The 17,989-nt window shown below is 44.5% G+C and overlaps 2 protein-coding genes across 19 annotated transcripts in view; one reads left to right on the top strand and one right to left on the bottom strand.

Annotated features, from left to right (window-relative positions):
• Window positions 1-9,044, top strand: part of LOC1275672 (vascular endothelial growth factor receptor 1) — a 32,291-nt gene extending 23,247 nt beyond the window's left edge. For 9 of the 12 annotated variants that reach the window (XM_061662306.1, XM_061662303.1, XM_061662308.1 and 6 more), the window contains 11 exons: window positions 445-605; window positions 682-1,189; window positions 1,253-1,425; window positions 1,864-1,905; window positions 2,085-2,817; window positions 2,885-3,361; window positions 3,429-3,597; window positions 4,908-5,140; window positions 5,227-5,822; window positions 5,906-6,059; window positions 6,120-9,044. In XM_061662306.1, the coding sequence (XP_061518290.1) occupies window positions 445-605; window positions 682-1,189; window positions 1,253-1,425; window positions 1,864-1,905; window positions 2,085-2,817; window positions 2,885-3,361; window positions 3,429-3,597; window positions 4,908-5,140; window positions 5,227-5,822; window positions 5,906-6,059; window positions 6,120-6,559 (3,686 nt within the window). In that variant the 3' untranslated portion in view covers window positions 6,560-9,044. The remainder of the gene's footprint in view (window positions 1-444; window positions 606-681; window positions 1,190-1,252; window positions 1,426-1,863; window positions 1,906-2,084; window positions 2,818-2,884; window positions 3,362-3,428; window positions 3,598-4,907; window positions 5,141-5,226; window positions 5,823-5,905; window positions 6,060-6,119) is intronic. The other 3 variants (XM_061662312.1, XM_061662313.1, XM_061662314.1) reach the window with 2 other exon arrangements.
• Window positions 9,045-13,206: 4,162 nt separating this feature from the next.
• Window positions 13,207-17,989, bottom strand: part of LOC1275671 (uncharacterized) — a 29,839-nt gene continuing 25,056 nt past the window's right edge. For all 7 annotated transcript variants that reach the window (XM_061662302.1, XM_061662298.1, XM_061662300.1 and 4 more), the window contains one exon: window positions 13,207-17,797. In XM_061662302.1, coding sequence (XP_061518286.1) covers window positions 13,929-17,797 — 3,869 coding nt within the window. In that variant the 3' untranslated portion in view covers window positions 13,207-13,928. The remainder of the gene's footprint in view (window positions 17,798-17,989) is intronic.

Raw genomic sequence — 17,989 nt, 5'->3', positions numbered from 1 at the left:
TCGCTCCCAAAGCAATGGAGGATCATTGAAACGCGTTTCCCCGTTGTATATCGCTGACCAAGTCCAACAGTCCTTTATTGCATGGTTTTATTTTTGCATGATTAGTTTAATAGCTGCACGTCCGTGAAAAAAAAGCATGACGATTAGTAATGTTAAGAGTAATGACCGTCTATATTTACACTAACGCTTGCACAGTAGCACGCTTCTTATTGTTAATTATTTACCCTTAACTGCTTTTGTTCCTTCTTGACATTTTCACATCCATTACGGTTTCCCGCCCACTTTTTGACTTTAATTATTTTATCCCTTGTGTGATTTTTTCTAACACGCGTATGTGTGTGTGTGTGTGTTTGTTTTGTGCTTCTTATTACAACGTTTTTTATGATGATTTTCCATTTTCGCTAATATATGTCACCTTCCCTACTGAACCCATCCACACTTCAGCATTAACCGAGTACTTAACGAAACCGTCGATCCATAGCGATACGAAAGATCACGTACCGCTCGGTCAGCGAATCCGGCTCGTCTGCAAGGTGAACATCCGGGCCGGCGTTAACCTGGACATGATTTGGAAGGTTCCGCCGAATCTCAATCCAGCCGTCAGGGTAAGTAGGATCGCTTCTTGGAGTGTGGAGTGTCCACAACATAACCCATGAGCTGTGCTTTATCTGCTTTCTACAGGACGCAAGAGTAAGGTTAGGATCGTTGAAGCTGAATCCGGTGAAAGACGCCGCTCACCGGGAGATCGCCTCCCGGGAGCTCATCATCGAGCGGGCAACGATGGCCGACGATGGCACGTACCGGTGCGAGGTGATGGATGTGAACGGTCACCGGAACTATCACAGCTTCAAGCTGCACGTGCACGATTCCGGCGACGACTATGTGATGCTGCGCGAGGAGAACAATCTTGACGACATTAACGTGCGGCGCAATGCGAACGGCAAAACGGCACCGATCGACATCGTGATCGAGTACCGATCGTACCCGGCTAACATTACCTACTACTGGTTGAAGGATGACGATATCGAGGTGATGGCTGGCCATCACGGCAAGTACGAGCTGACGCACAGTGAGACGGTCGTGAAGCTGCGCATCAACGATCCGTCGGTGACCGATACCGGCAACTACACGTTGTTCGTGCTGGCTGGCAATGCGGAAAAGTCACACCGCATAGGGGTGTACGTTTACGGTAAGACTGGCCGGGAGTGTGTGAGGGCTATGAACAAGTTCTAATCATAATTTAATATTGCAGCCAAACCGATCGTTCACATGGAGAGCAAGTTTGTAAAACCGAACGAAGAGGTCTCGTTCACGTGCCGAAGCATCGGCTATCCAAGGCCGGAAATTTCGTTTATGTTTCTTCCCTGTCTGGAGGTGCCCTGGAGGAATTGTTCCGCATCAAGGACCAATAAGGACAAATGGGACGTAAGTAGCATCGCCGGTTTTGTTGCTTTTCATTTGCAAGACTTCCAAATCGTGCACCTGGGATACTGTAAATGTCTTGTGTGTCTCAGTGAGCGCATATGCCGATGCTTATAAGAGAAGTTGTTTTTTCCGTTACTTAAAACACTAATTTGCATCACGTGATTAACAACAACTCTTACAAAGTTGAAATGTATTAACAAATAGTTAGATATGTATTCTGACTGATTTCCGAACATACTGAAGGCAAGGTAAGATATTGACCGTCACAAAACCAGTCCATTTAACTGCACGTTTAAATACAACCCGATTTGGAAGTTCTTGTCGAAGTGTCAAACGTTTTTATATGTGTGTTTCTGTGTTCTAAATAATGCTACAATTATGCTTGTGTCGTGCTTGGTCGCTAACAAACACAACCCCTTTCCACTCGTTTCGCTCTAGTCCTCGAGCCCGGCTATCAGTTCGGAGTCGTCCGCAAGACTGGTAAGGCAAAACCTCAAATGAGATCATCTCTCTCTGTCCCTCTCTCTGTATGTCTGTGTGCTACTATGCGTCCTAATATTAGTAGAACTTACCAGCTTTTCCATCATATTTTTATTGAATACCAGTAAATGATAGGTACAATAAGCGTTATTTTAATATTGTTTTCACCTGCATTACAGACCCCCGGTGGTAAAGGCGAAACCCCAATCGCAAAGTCACGGGTCTACACTCTTACGCCCAAACAGCCGGGTGTGGTGTACTGTCGCGCTACCAACCTGGAGGGCAGCGAAATAACGGAAGCCGATCTGCTCGTCAGCGATCTGTCCGACTCGGTAATGTTGGAAAAGGAGCAACCGAAGGAAGCGATCACCGTCGGCGATCATGTCACGATCGTCTGCTCAGCGCTAGTGTACAACTACACCAAAGAAATAACGTTCGTGCACAACGATAAAGAGCTGCAAGAGTCGGACGGTGTACGGCATGACTACTCAGCGGAGCTGTACGCCTGGCAGGCACGGCTTGACATCGCACACGTGGCGACCGAACACGAAGGCCCAATATACTGTCGAGCGAAAACCATGACCGGTGCGGTAGAAAGTCGTGCCTTCCACGTGGAGGTGCTGGAACCGGTCGCACCGATGCTTGTTTCGGGCAAGAGCAATGAGAGCCTGTCGGTTGATTTGCACGATCCACTGAAACTGGAGTGTGACATCGTCGGTACGCCCGATCCCAAGATCGTTTGGCTAAAGGACGGCGAACCGGTGCGGCCGGACGAGAACAGCAATCGGGTGCAGCTCACCAAAACGACACTCATCTTCGAGTACCTGAAGACGGACGATCTGGGAATGTTCGAGTGCCGGGCGGAGAACAAGATGGGCACGATCGAGAAGTACTGGAAGGTGGATGTGCGAAGTACGTAGAGAGTTAGTTATTTTTGTCTGTGATTTTAATTGCACCTTTTAAATCACCTTTTCCGTAGCTGCTGTTGTGAGGAAATCGGTCATCTACATCATTTTGTCCCTCCTGCTGGTGCTAATCGTCGGTATCGTGCTAGTGTCGATGTTCTACTGCCGGAAGAAGAAGGAAGTGAAAGCGATGAAGGAAGCGGGCATTGTCAACTTTGAGGAAGGTAATCTGGGCGTCTACAATCCCGAACTGGCGCTGGACGAACAGGCCGACCTGCTGCCGTACAATTCCGAGTACGAATTCCCCAAGGAGCGGCTCAAGCTGGGCAAGCAGCTCGGCACTGGTGCGTTCGGTGTGGTGATGAAGGCCACCGCCCAACGCATCATGGTGAACGAGGACGAGACGACGGTCGCCGTGAAGATGGTGAAAAAGCAAACGGACAATGAGGTGATGCGGGCGCTCGTTTCGGAGCTAAAGATCATGGTCCATCTCGGGCAGCACTTGAATGTGGTGAATCTGCTTGGCGCGGTTACGAAAAACATTGCCAAACGTATGTACCAAGCGACACACTCGAGGGAGCACAATGCTATAATGTACTTCTTTTTTGGAATGTTTAGGTGAATTAATGGTGATTGTTGAGTACTGCAGGTTTGGAAATGTACAAAACTTCCTGCTCAAACATCGGCCACACTTTATCGACCAGATTAACCAGGAGACGGGTGAGATCGATTCGTCGATCGACAAGAATCAGCTACGGTGGTCCAAGTGTGGATACCAGTATAATAGGTATGTACGCATGTCTAGCACTGAACGCTAACCAAAGGTGGAATAACTAACTAACAAACGTCCGTAATGTTTTTATTTTGGAACTTTAGTTGGTTTTGTATTAGTGTGGGTTGCATTCTAGAATGTAGTACTAACGTGTATACTAAAACTACTATTAATCAATAGTTCTTTTCAGCTAAATAGATGCAGGGCTTTCAAAAGCTACAATTAACACAAGATTTTTGTCAGAATAATGGCTAAAAATACTACTTAATGCTAAATAGATGCCTAGTATTCAATTTTTGTAACTAAATATTTCTAATTTAACAACATATTAATCCTATTCTTGACAAATTTAGTACATGTTGATCGTTAGTCGTTAGTTTATTCTCGTCTAACCCATGCCATCCATACGTAGGACTGACTATCCTGGTATGCATAATTAAAAAGGCACTGATAGCCAATCCCATGTTTGGTACAGGCAGACCTCGACTAACAATAGTTGTCGTGCCAAAGAAGCAGTACCGATGTCAAAATTAATCGAACAAAAGTGCTAAAGTCTTGAAATAACGTCTACGCTTAAGATGCCAAGATGAGATCAAAGTCATTACGACTTTTTTGTAATCTTCCTTCTGAGCATCTCATAGTATTATAAAGTAGTACTTATGACAATAGTTGCCGAAGCTAGTGATCCAATTGCAAAATTAAATATACTTAGAATTCATAATGTGATCTGAAAACAATTCTTCAGCTTTCAACCTTAGATTTCAGAGGATTATAGACAGCTACCCGTAGAAATCAAAATACTGAACTCCTAAGTGATATCAAGAATAGAGACAGTTTAGTCAGTACCATGATCAATGAGACTTAAACTGGGAGTACTAATCATGAAAGCATCCCTTATTTGGAGCCTACTAACAAAAAATAACCCACTAGCCAATCGAAAAGAGTTCCTCATGAAAGACGTTTCAATTGAAAGACTTAATCCAAATTCTCTTCTAATTACACGGGGGTACATCATAAAGTAAATAACACGGCAGTATTCATTCTATTTCTCTACTCTCTTTCTCTCTTCCTTACTCTGTTATCCATTTCTTTCTTATCTCATCATGTGTGTGCCTCATACCTTTAATGCTACCGCACCTACTGCAAACTGAATTATCTAACATGATCCTCGCGGGGTAATGGAAATGGTTGGATCTGCATCTTTCTGTGTAACTGTGTGTGTGTGTGTTTGTGTGAATCTCTCGGTATAACATGCTACTTCTGGTGAATGGTGTTAACTCGGCTTGGTTTGATTTTGTGTGGTTTTGCGCGGTACCGTAACGTAGCCAGGGCTTGAAATATGTCAATCTTTCCTTTTCCACCAACAACGTCAACCATCATCCACTTCAACATCCGACTGCTTTCTACCATAATAATCACATCGACAGCGGCTCGACGCAGTACGTTGATCCGAAGAAGCACCTAAACTCAAAAGGCTATGTGCGCCACTCCGGGCTGCAAAACATGGGCATGGTCGATAGTTGCAACACGGAAGTGACCGCCATGACATCGGTTGAAGGTGAGTGTTGGTCACCGTGTTGGTGATTGTTTGTAAAGATCCTCTGTAAACACTTATCTGATTGCCTTCGTTATGTCCCGCAACAGTGGAAGATTTGAACTCGGTCAATTCGAATGAGCCGCTATGGCGCTCCAACTACGGCATGGACTACAAGGGGCCGGCACGCACCGTTAACACGACCGATCTGGTCTGCTGGGCGTCACAGATTGCCTGCGGCATGGAGTATCTGGCATCGCGCAAGGTACTGCACGGTGATCTGGCCGCCCGTAACATACTGCTGTGCGACGACAATGTGGTGAAGATCTGTGACTTCGGGTTGGCTCGGTCGATGTACAAGAGCGATAATTACAAGAAGAAGGGTGAAGCGCCGCTACCATTCAAGTGGCTTGCACTGGAATGCATTGGCGACAATGTGTTCAGCACGTACTCGGACGTGTGGGCTTACGGTATAGTGCTGTGGGAGCTGTTTTCACTCGGCAAAGTGCCTTACCCAGGGATGGAGGCGAACCAGGAGCTGTACAATAAGCTGCGCGATGGCTACCGGATGGATAAGCCACAGTACTCGAACCAAGACATTTACGATATTATGCTGAACTGCTGGAACGTGAAGCCTGATTCGCGACCATCGTTTAAGGACCTGAAGAGCAGGTTCAATGCAATGCTTCCAGATGATATGCGAGATGTAAGTGAAGAATGTCTTTAGTTAATGCTTTAGGGAGGAAACTCTTCTTCTTAACCTTACCGTATTGCATCTCTTTTTTGCAGCACTATCTCGAACTGAATGAGCCATACCTACAAATGAATGCCGAAAAGATGGAACGAGGTGATACCGATTACCTGGCTAATCTCGGCCCTCCAGAAGAACCAGCACCAGCGGCACCAAACTATGTCAATGGCATCATTTTACCTCTGCCACCGAGTAAGTATTTGGAAATTGAACGTTTCTGCAATAACAGAACTAATATGCGCCTCTCTTCAGTTTCGGAGATTCGTAACGACAAGGACTACCTGAAGATGTCCCGCACAAAGTCCGATTCGGAGGAGAGCAACTTTGACTTTGCCTCGTTCAACAGCGATCGTCATTCGCCCACGATACGCAACAATCTCGACACTAGTCCGCCCAACGGCAGCAAACGGCACAAGAAGCGGGGCCTGCCGGAGGAAATTCCCATGCTCGATGGGAACCGGTTATCGTCCACGGCGAACGGGTTTAACTCCGATTCCGAAACGGAACCGGTCAGTCCGAAACCGCGCGAACGCACAAGCAAGCACAACCCGGAGCCGGAGTATATAAACGTGAAAGGAAGTAAGGTTGGCGGTGTTGGACGAGCACCGCTGTGTGACGACGAGCTGAGCCAGGAAGCGATCAGCAATCCGGGCTACATTGCGCTCAGTATGGTGGATGAGAAGCGGTGTTAGTGATAGTACTGCAAGTACGGTTAGCCATTTTGTAAGGCAAATCATCCTTCCTGGCGGTGGTCCATTTTTAGTCTTGCATTCGATTTGCGCTCTCCGGGCAACCTGAAACCTGGCCACACTTTAACGTTGAAAAACTTAATACTTAAGAAATTAGCCTATGAACACAAAACTCCAACCCTCATACGAAAGAAAGGAGCATAGCTTACATGAAAAAAAAGATGCGTGTTTATTTTTATACAAACTTTATACCGCTGTGCGCTACATTGTCAGTAAGTCAGTAAAGGGTAAGTGTACATAGTTGACGAAAGAAGTGTAGTGTTACGCCATCGAATCAGTTAATTCAATCACGTCCAATGTAATTTACTGTTAAGCTACCGAAAAATAAAACTCCCATCCAAGTATTTGGTCATCGTTTAACAAAAAAAAGTGTAACAAATGTTTTGGTAAGGTGGGAATTGCTTTTTTAATCTGCATAAGGTAGTAGTCTAATGTTGCTGTGCGATTTTTGTCCAGCAAACATTTTCTATTTACCTTGGTCAGTCGACAATCAGTCACCGAATCAGTCTGGCAGCGGCCTTAGATCATAACCTAAGACCAAGGTAAATAGAAAACGTTGCGTACTAAAAATCAAATAGTTTGTTATTAGGTCGACGCAAAGATGCGTTTGCTGTAAAATCCATATATTTTACCAGCAACAACATTTGACCAATTCCTAGGCTAAAAGGTTCGTCGTAGAGAACAGAATATTTTAACATCGCTGATTGCAAGAGAATTGCATACATTTTGGCGCAAGTTTTCACCATCGTTTGGTGAACGTTCTTGGGAAGCGTGACAGTGGTGAGTGAGCTTTAGGGAATGGTCAGAACCTCGTCGTATGCCGCACGCTTTGGTATGGAATTTAATAGGATTAATGACAGCCGTTGCGATTTTATATCAAATGTCAAATGTGAAAAAGCACATCAAATAATTATTATAGAGAAACAACAATATCTCTCGATAATACCTCAAATAGGTAGAAAATTGAGAAAACTCGGTAAAATCGTATACCGCGATTCTCTGACCATTACTTACCTAGCAATTTACAGATATTATACCCACCGACAACCCGGTGAGGCACTTAGGCCGAAAATACACGAAGCGCGATTCCGAGGGCGTGTCCAAACGCGTATAACAGTTCCGCAGAGATATCCAGCATGAGCATCTCTGCGTTTTTGCGGTAGCGCATTCGAATGATATTTCATTTCTATGGTTGGGTTGTTATACGTGCGTCGTATATTTGGGGACTTATACGTTCTAAATCGTTTCAAACCCGACTTGACTTTTTTCTTTTGTGATTTGCTTTTATTGTTCGAATTATTTCAATATGATAATAATCAAAAAATCTAACGAATTTGTTCAATTACGATAAATAGTTTCACGTTTTCGGATAAATTGAAAGCCCAGCAAATGAAACACACATCGTTCGTAACATATTTCTTCTTTATTGTTCAATAGCGAAAATAAAACAATATTATAAGTGCTTGTTTACAGATCATAGGCAATACAATCTTACTTATAGTGTGCACGCGTTAAGAAACAAAACCATGGCTCGTTAAGAGTTCCTCATTCTTCAAGCGAATGCTAATATCTCGATGCAACAAATATCGTTATTGATTTCATTTCTTAAATTCTTCTACTTTTTTTTCTCTTTTTTTGTTCATTCGTTTTGAAAATAATTAGCACAGTAAGCTGTGTGGTTCGATCCTGTTTGCCCATTCGTGCCCATTGATTGCCTATTTTAAGGCGGATGGAGTTCTGGAGCTTGAAAGTGTTATACGCTTGATCTCTACCAATCCTCGTTCACCTTCGTCACATCCAGTCTGTTCGATAGCCTGTAGAGATACTCCATATGGCTCCATCTGTTGTTTCAATTAACACTTTCTTATATAGCTGCACCACAAGTAAACGAAAACATATAAAAGCACACCTGACACACGCCTGACTCAGTCGCTCCACAGAAGGAGCAGTTCAATCACTCCATAAATCAATCAATCACAAACCATATCAAAATTCAAGATAACGCGAGAAACAGGATTACGGTTACAAACTAATTCACAACAAAACGGGATTATAAGTATGATTCTTCACCTTCCACTGCTGCGTTGTTAGTACTTTCTCCTACACTAACTTGGCACGGTTGGCACCAGTAAAATGTTATTTAAGAAAAACTTTTTTAATGTAGCTAAAAAAGCTTAAAATGTAGCCTTCAAGTTGCGCAAACAAAAATTTAAAAAGAGTGGAAGCTCTTCATTATTTTCCTTCCTTATACTTTTGTTACTATTCTTGTATAAACTTTCATTGACTTCGAACATTCATTTTGTTTAACTACATCATGTATGCCTACCATCATGTATACATCATCATGTTGGTAGGACATACAATAAGAAAATGCTATGAGTACATTCGAGCTTTTGCTGTCGTTTTTTTTTTTTGGTAAAAAAAGAAAGAACAGTAACATAACAGTAACATAGGATATCAAAAACTTTGACAGTTTTTCATCGAGAACTGAGAATAGGATGAGGCGAGAAGCTAGCACACATTCTCTAGGATGATTGCAACTCAAAACCAGCGGAAAAAGGGCTACGAATGTACGAAAACTGTAATAGTGGATGCAAAACGAAGAAAAAAAACCATTATCATTGCTTTACAATTGCCGAAACAAACAAACACTAAAAACGAAAGCTCACTCAACTAAAAAGGAGAGACAATGGCTATCATACTATTCTAACTAAAACAATCTAAACACTTTTGCTTTTGTTGTAAGCTGTCCTGTGCGTTGCGTTATGGTGGATCAGAAATCAGTTTCACCGGGACCTGTAATGAGAGTGAGAAAGAGTGAATTAATATAAACGGTTTATAAACATGTTTAAGTAACGTTATTTATCACGTAAAAAAGGTTGAAAACAAAACACATACAAACACACAATAGTAGATAAAAAACAATCAAACAAACACACATCTCACAACAGAAACAACACAGAAATGCAATTAAAGATGGAAATGAAATGGATAAAAAGTTCAACGAAATAGATAATGCGTCTTTTTTCGCAGTGTTTCCTACGTGTCAAGGTGAATAGACAGCAGTAGATGAGTTTAGAATTGTTTCTCGCTTGCTCCATCGATGCATCTATACACCTTAAGCTATTACGTTGATGTTACCGAGTGCATTCATTTTGAATTCTTTTGTATGCATTTATTTTGCAAAACTAGGCATTGTCAGTGAAATCACACTAATTTAGAGTGCTAAAGTATTTTTTTCTTTTGATTCTTTAGGCTAAGCATTATATGGTTGCAATAATTGAATTATTTGTAATACGTTCGGTTAATCACATTAGCTTTAACAGTTTACTTTACTCGTCTAATTGTTTGATTAAATAGCGTTTAAAGTTGCTAAAAGTTGCTACCAATACGTTTTTTGTCTCTTTATTTTGTTTAAGCTTCGAAAACTGCATACAAAGTTTGCAAAGCTGCCACACATCTTGTAATTCTTACTTCACTACTCACTATTACTTTTCAGACACGCAGACTCGCCTATACATTTGGTCGCTACTACACACATTCAGTGTCGAAACGATCTTGGCTCGGGATTATGTGCGCGTGTGTGTTTGTGGAAAGAAACATTGCGAAATTGTTGGTGATGGATTTTTGTACAGGACGAAGAAAATGAAATTAACAAACAAGCATCACTAAGACACCGTATGTACAACGCACAGAACGCTTTGCCTCCGATCAAAAGGACTTTTTCCTCGATGATCAAAAGGAAACGTTAGCGCTGCTGAAGTTTTGTGTAAATTTCGAAAGATATACACACAGACACACAAACACACACAGATTGATTATTGTTTTCTCTTCGCGTCGCTACGCTGGTCTGCAAGTGGAAAATTAAAGAAGAAAAACCAGTAGAAAAAACGTACAGACACACACACACACACACAGGTCAAAGAATGCCAACAATTTTGCACTAGCGAAAGAGTACTAAAACGAGCACAACCGTAAGGGCGTAGTTGTCATTGGAGGAGGGAAGTGTTCAAGCTGAAAAGTGGGATTGCTTTCCTTGTTTGGGTGAACTTTTGCTTTGATGAACTGTATTTTTTTCAAAAGCAATGTTATCTGTTAGCGTGTTTGTATTAGATGTTTCTGTTAGTTTCAAATTAGCAATTGAAAATGTGGATTTTGGAATGAGCAGCAAGGCTGCCATGGCTGAGCGAGTATAACACTTCACCTTTATCGTTTTCACTACAAGGAAAATAGAATTGAACCGATCTGCATTGGGTTTGTTCCAGTGTTTAATTGAAGCGTTATTGAATTTTTTTATTTTTTAAACATGTTTAAACTATCAACAACACTACAGTATAACAGTTTTGAAAATATAACAGTTTATGTAGTTTTGAATAGAAAACAAGTCTTTAGTAGAGGTAAAGTAAAAATAAAACGTTATCAAACCGATCAGTAAATGAGAGGATGGATCAGTGAGTCATTTTAAGTGACCGTAAAATATATATTATTTAATGTAAATCAAATAAAAATACATAAGCGTAGATTCAAAGTCGGAACGAACTGTTATAGGAACAAATAGATTGAGACGTAGAAAGGTCGAAACTGTCGGATCAGGGCAGTGGTGGTGGTGGTGGTGGTGGTGGGGAAATGTGATTTAATCAATTTAACATTCTGCTTTTACGGTTCGTACCATACTTGTGTTGAAAAGTAGCGCTTGCTTTCCCTTTTTTAATGCAATGCGAAACATACATTCAGAACCCGTTTACCACTCTGTACGTTGCACGGCAGAAAATGTTGTCTCTGTTAAACGGTACGGTGGTGGATACTAACGCCTTAGTTTTTCATGGTCACACTCCACACTCTACGTTCTGATGTTTCATCACATCTTCTTCTCACTCCTCTTCTTTTCAATTCTATTTTCGATGCAGCCAAACAGGTAAGGTGTTTTAGAAGAACAGGGCGACTGTGTACGACGCGCACCAGAACGCGTGACACGATGGCGTGTAGTGATAGCGTTTTGTGCCGTTTTGTTTTTTGTTTTTCCTCTGTTGTGGTGATTTTGTACTGTATATATGTATTTTTGTAGGCTGAATAGAGCTTGGGGCATTCACTGTGCGGACGGCAAAAATTGCAAACAAAAACAAAACAAAAAGAAACATAAACAAAAATCAAAACGGAACACAATACTCAAAGCACTTGGGTGCACATCACTGGCGTTTGCTGGCGGGATGTAATGTTTGCACTCAGAATGGAAACAATCATTTAAAGGATTGCATTGTGCAAAAGATGCTAATTATTGCAGTACTAACACAAAACAGAATGGATTGAATAAGGGATAACAGTGACAATGTACTAATTTTTAATTACTAATTTAGATACGATAACACTTCAGCAAGGACTCACAATATACAACTGCTAATGTAATACAAAAGTGTCATTGATAACGATAAATAGACAAAGAGACATAGGATCTGCACTCCAATCGATTAATTTTACTTTTAGATTGAAATATAACAGACTGACTATACTATTCTAAGTGTATAACAGTTTTCAAAACTGAATAATGAATAAGATCTTAACGCGTAAATTGTAATACAGTACAAACAGCATGAAGATAAACATAACTACAGCTATAAAACAACTATGTATACATAAATACATAGATGAACGATACCCGTAAGAGCTAATGATCGTTACATTGACAGAAGATAATTTTAGACGATCGTTTCGTCGATGGAATGGTTTGGTCTAAAGTTATCTTTTCACAAGTCGCACATGTTTTTGCTTTTAATTTGCAAATCATATCGAAGTGCTTCGGAAGCGTTGTACAATGGCAAAAGGAAGTAGTATTTAATGTAATAATTATCAGCACGACCGATATACAACAAATTCTCTTTTTAACTGATTTTTTTTTTTGAATCTATGAAGGGAAACTGTCTGCAAAGAACAGACCATTAAGTATGAAAGAACAATAGAGCAAAATGAAAATGAAATAGACAATAAGTTTCTACAAAGACATGAGAAGACGAACCAGAAGAAGATGAAGAAGAAACAAAACAAGGGAACGAAGAGTCAAGATCAACATGAAAAACAACAACATCTAAAAACAATCGATGTGTCAAATTACACACCCATATCGGTCGACATACTTGGCAATTTTACATTAAATATACTACCCATTGTACACTGAAGCTATGCTGCACAGTTTCAGCGAGGGAGGACAGAACAAACCGGTACAGGTACATAACGACAACACGCAAACACACAAGAAAAAATCGTAATTCGGTCGGTCAGATGGAAACCAAATCAATTCAACCAATCGAAAAGGCAATGCAATCGGAAGGGAATAAAAGGAAACAAACATTAATAAAATCAAATTATTGAGAATGCAAAAAAAAACTAAAGAAAAGAGGAGCAAGAGAAGAAGAGGACAAACAAAAACAAAACGAAAAAAGGGTGAGTTAAATGAGGGATGCGGTCGCGATGCATGACAAAATTTGATTTTGCAAAACATTTCAGATACCTGTTTCTCGCAAATCTTGATGGGATAGATTTTGGGGTGTTTGATTTTCGCATTTTCGAACAATTTTGCAGTGCTTTTGGGCTTTTCGTTTCTTGTTTTTTTTTGGGGGCGATGTGGAGCAGCAGATGGTACTTGGTACTGAGCGGGATGAACAACAGATTGGTTTGTATGTTTTTTTTTCTTTTCAAATGGGCGTTCTGCTTCCGCGCGGTCGTAGCCAATGAAGCCAATGGTCGTGGCGAACGCGTCCAGAAATGGGGCAAACATGAGACCTACTAGCACAAACATAGAGCAACAGGGTACACATGCCTGGATTGGGAGAGTGGCGTTAAATAGGGAAGGAAGGTTCGAGGGATCGTCTAATTATGATGGCAGGAGAGTGACGGGATATGAGACTGTAAGAGCTGCAGTAGGCGACCAATGTCAGCTACCACGTCCTAATTCTGGTGAGTGGTGTGTGCGTGTGTTTTGTGTGCCTGTTTCTACGAGGCAACCCCTGCGCGAGAGTAGCATTTCATCTCATAGATATACTCCTATATATATACACATAGAAACATATGTACACCAAGTGCGTGGCCGCTACTAAATGCGTCCTCCAGTACGGTCCGTCAGCAGACACTAGACGTCGAAACAGTACACTAAGTGCCCGGTTCAGCTCGGATTCCAATTCAGTTCACATTCCGTTTCGTTTCGCTCATCACACACCATCGTTTCGATCGCAGTAGGCACCGTTTGTGCGGGGCAGTGGGCGGCAATTATTGTCAGTAGTTGGCAGTGTTAGCGGCGACTCCACAATACACTCTACAATAACTATTGCAGTTTAAACTGTCGGTTGGCAGCACTTCGACTAGGACACTCGTCCATCGGACTTGCGGTTCCATACGGTTGGCCAGCGCCCGGCATCATTACGGTGAACGGCGAGCGATTGCTGGACGCGCGGGACGGTGGCCGAGAGCCGCGCGACTGTTCCACCAGCTCCGCACCCTCCCGCACACCCATCAGGCGTGGTACGCTCTTGTTGCTAAATACCCGTGGACAACGCGGCGACCAATGCCCATTGCTGCCCATGCGCGAATCCTTCTTGCCAAGTGCCAGCTGATGCTCCGGCACGGTGCGGAACATCTTCACCATCCCGCAGTCGGACCCAGTGTCCGAGTGGCACCCGTTCGGCTGCATCGAATCACTGCACCACGTGTCGTAGTAGTCGGCGTACGAGGTCGGGTACTCGCTCTTGAACTCCTGCGGCGTTAATGCGGGCGTCGAGTCGACCGTCACCATGTTGTCCTCGGTCGAGCTGATCGTACCGTTCGATTCCAGATCCTCCTGCAGTATCTTCAGGGCAGCGGCGTGCAGCTTTTCCAGCGGCAGATTGCGGAACAAGCGTCCCTTCTTCTTCATCAGCAAACTTTGTACTAGCTCTTCGGCAAGCTTTTCGTTGTGCAGCGTTCCTGATACAGGAGACGCCGACGAGGTAGACGAGGACAGGCTATCGTTGCCGGACGAGGATTGGTGGCTGATCGGGAGCGTTAGGCGATCGCGCCTTCCTTCCACTGCGATGCCGTTCTGAATGCTGCCGTTCTCTTCCGACGCTACCTTACGACCATTCGTGACGGATTGGACCGGCTTAGGACCGGTGGGTTCGTGCGTAGGCGCCACGTCCGTTGCGTGCTTGCCATGCTTCTGCTCCCGCTTATTGCCCTTATCTTTACAAGTTTCCTTCTCCTGCTCCTGCTCTTCCTCCTCCTCTTCGTCGCTATCACCGTTGTTACTTTCGTCCTGCAAAAGCTTAAATAACCTGGAATGTGTGGCCGCACGTTGATACCGTGTCATCTTGCGCATCTCCGGGAAGCACTCGGAGTCTGTCTCCACCTCCGAGATGTGTTTGCTCATGTCCGACGTTACGCCGGAGTCGTCCTCCGCTTCGGACTCTTCGCAGAACTGCCGCTGTCGGGACAGTGGTCGCAGTCGGCTACCGATCGTCGGAGTGCTAGCTGTACCGCGCCCGTTCGGCGTTACGACCTCCAGCGAGGGCACTGCCTGCGTCTCGAACAGTGATATCCGCTCCTTCACAGACAGCTTCTTGTCCCGTTCCATCTTGTCGATCATACCTGCCGACGTATCATCCTTTGTGGCATCATTGCTGACGGTAGCAGTGCTACCGCCCATACCCTGTGTCACTTCCTCTTTGAGCTGCTTTGTAGCTTCGCCCTGTTTTGGCACAGCTTCCCCAACATCTTGCTCCGCTTCCGAGTCTTCCTTCGATGTGTTGGACGTTTCGTACTCTTCACTATCATTATCACTCTCGGAATCGGAACCATCCTCTTCTTCCGCACTGTGATCTTCAGTCTTACGATCGCTTTGCGCCGTTTTGTTGTTCTGTTGTGCCACGCACGCCTTATTATTATTCTCATCCTTTGCAATACCGCCGCTGGATGCAACTCCTCGTTCACTACCTACCACTACCTCACTCGCTCGACGTTCGTACAGATCTTTAACCAGTCGTTCGTTCTCCTTCTGCCAGTAGTCCAGCGAGTCCTTACTATTATCTTCCTCCTTCTCAACCTTACCAACATCACCGCTGTTCTCTTGCACTGCTGACGGCAGTGACGGTTCACGTTTTCCAAAGTTCCACATATCCGATGCCTCAGTCGGGCCGTTCTCAGCACTCCAGAAGTCAGTGCTTGCCCCTTCACCATCCTCTTCTGCATCTTGGCTCCAGACACTCTGCCGATCGACGCTAAACTCGCGACTACTCCACATATCTCTCGAGTACGATCGTACCGGTCGCTGATAGTCATCTTCATCTCCAATCTGACTCCAAAAGTCTACTTCTTCCTCTTCTTCAGCAGCGTCAGCTGTTTCCGTCTCCTCTTTCACTGACGATTCCTGTTCAGATTGTTTCGCAATATCGCTCGATGAGCTACCCTTAGGTTTTAGTGGTAACGAGACTGACACTGACACCTCAGAATCTTCTTCATAATCAATTTTAAATGGCGTTTTCACGGGCACCTGATCCTTTGCCGCATCTGGACGACTCGAGCTGTCTCGCTCGTTTAATTTCCCCTTGCTCGAAAGTGACGGTATCGTTATGGTTACGGTCACATCGGTATCTGCCTCATTCGACTGCTCCTCAGTTGATGCACTAACCTGAATTTCCTTCTTCTCATCGTTTGCCTTCTCTTCGCCATCCGTTTCCGTTTCTTCTTCCGAGCTTTCTTCACTCTCTTCTTCGGAGTCTTCCTCCTCCTCCGTATCGCTCTCTTCGCCACTATCTTCCTCCTGCGCTTGTTCCGATCGTTTACTTCCTCCAAGTTTCTCCTTCGTGTCGGTAATTTCGCTTTCCCCAACGACTAGCGTTGCAATATCCTCATTGTTGGGTGACTTGCTAAATGACAGCTTCAGCGGTAGACGTACTGAAACTAGCGACTTGTCCACCATGTCCGTGTCGTCGAGCCGATCAATATCGTCGTCCGTACGATTACCACTCGGCTGTCCGTTTTCGTCCCTATCATCATCCAACTCGTTAGCCAGTGTGGAGGAACAATCACTGAGAGTGGAGCTGTTGCTACAAACGCTCGTTCGGCGGCTCGCTACCGTTGACTGACCGTATACACTTTCCTCCTCGAAGATCACGCTCAGCTGATGTGGCAAGTGTTCCTCGACCGGTTGTGGATCACCGTTCTGCCGCTCGTACCCAACCGTTTCTTCGTCTTCACTTTCTTCTTCATCCTCCTCATCATCTTCCTCTTCTTCATCATCCTCCTCTTTCTCTTCTTCCTTCTCTTCCTGTCCCTTCTTTTCGGGTGTTTTCTCCCCGCGAACTGACTCCTTCACGTCCTTCACACGGCCACTACCGTGCACTGGCGTCCTTGAGCCCACCGTCTTCGACCGCGGCGCACCTTCGTCCTCCGAGTCTGAAGCCTCAGACTGAGACGAAGGCACCGAGGAGGTGCTCTCCTCGTACGTACGGTACCGCTCATTCAACGGGCTACAGGGCGAACAGCGCACAGAAGATTTCGCGGAGCCACCGTCCTGGCCGTCGCCGTTGTTAAAATTGTTCAACCGCTCCGACAGCCGCTTCAGGCTGGACTGCGAGCGAACCAACGAAATGGGGCCACCGTAATCGGCCGGTTCGACTTCGCCGAACTCGCTCGGTACATCGCGCAGCTCGCCCAGCTGCTCCTTGATCGCCTGGAGCTCGCTGTCCGAACAGGAGTCGTCCGGCGTTGGCGTGACAACGATACGCGGCGGTGGCGTCGTGATCACGTACGTGTGGATCGCCTCGCTTGGCAGTGGCTCACAGTACGCGGTCTGCGGCTGGCCAAGCTGATAGTACGGGGGCGGTGTGCACGGAGAACAGGGCTCCGGTGCGTAGTAAAAGTGGTGCGGTGACATGTATCCACCGTAAAAGCCGCCGCCCCGATCGTAATGACCGGGCGGGGGCGGTGGTAAAGGGGGGTAGTAGTACCCGGGGGCATGCGGGGGTGGATGTGGTGGTGGATGATGCGGGGGATAGTACTGGGGGTTAGTGGTGGGATCGTAGTAATGCCAATTGGGATTAGGACAGCAGTAGTAGGGTTGCGGAGGATAGGGATAGGGAGAGTATCGAATGTCTGTGCCACTGCCGTGCGGCAGCTTTACACTAGGGCAGCCCTCACTGTCGGAGGAATTTGGATCGGCTGTTGGAAAAATTGGCAAAATGAAAGAAAGAAAAGAGAGAGAGAGAAGAGAGAGAGAAAGAGAGACAGAACATTATGATGAATGAATTGTGAATGCATTGAGCAATGCGCTTCGGGACTTTTTTCGGTCTGAATCCAATCCAGGAATAGAATAGTCTATACCTTGCACTGTGATCACGACCCAACACACAA

This window comes from Anopheles gambiae, chromosome 3 (genome assembly GCF_943734735.2).
Source record: "Anopheles gambiae chromosome 3, idAnoGambNW_F1_1, whole genome shotgun sequence".
Lineage (NCBI taxonomy): Eukaryota > Metazoa > Arthropoda > Insecta > Diptera > Culicidae > Anopheles > Anopheles gambiae.
This window is presented reverse-complemented; position numbering and strand designations above follow the sequence as displayed.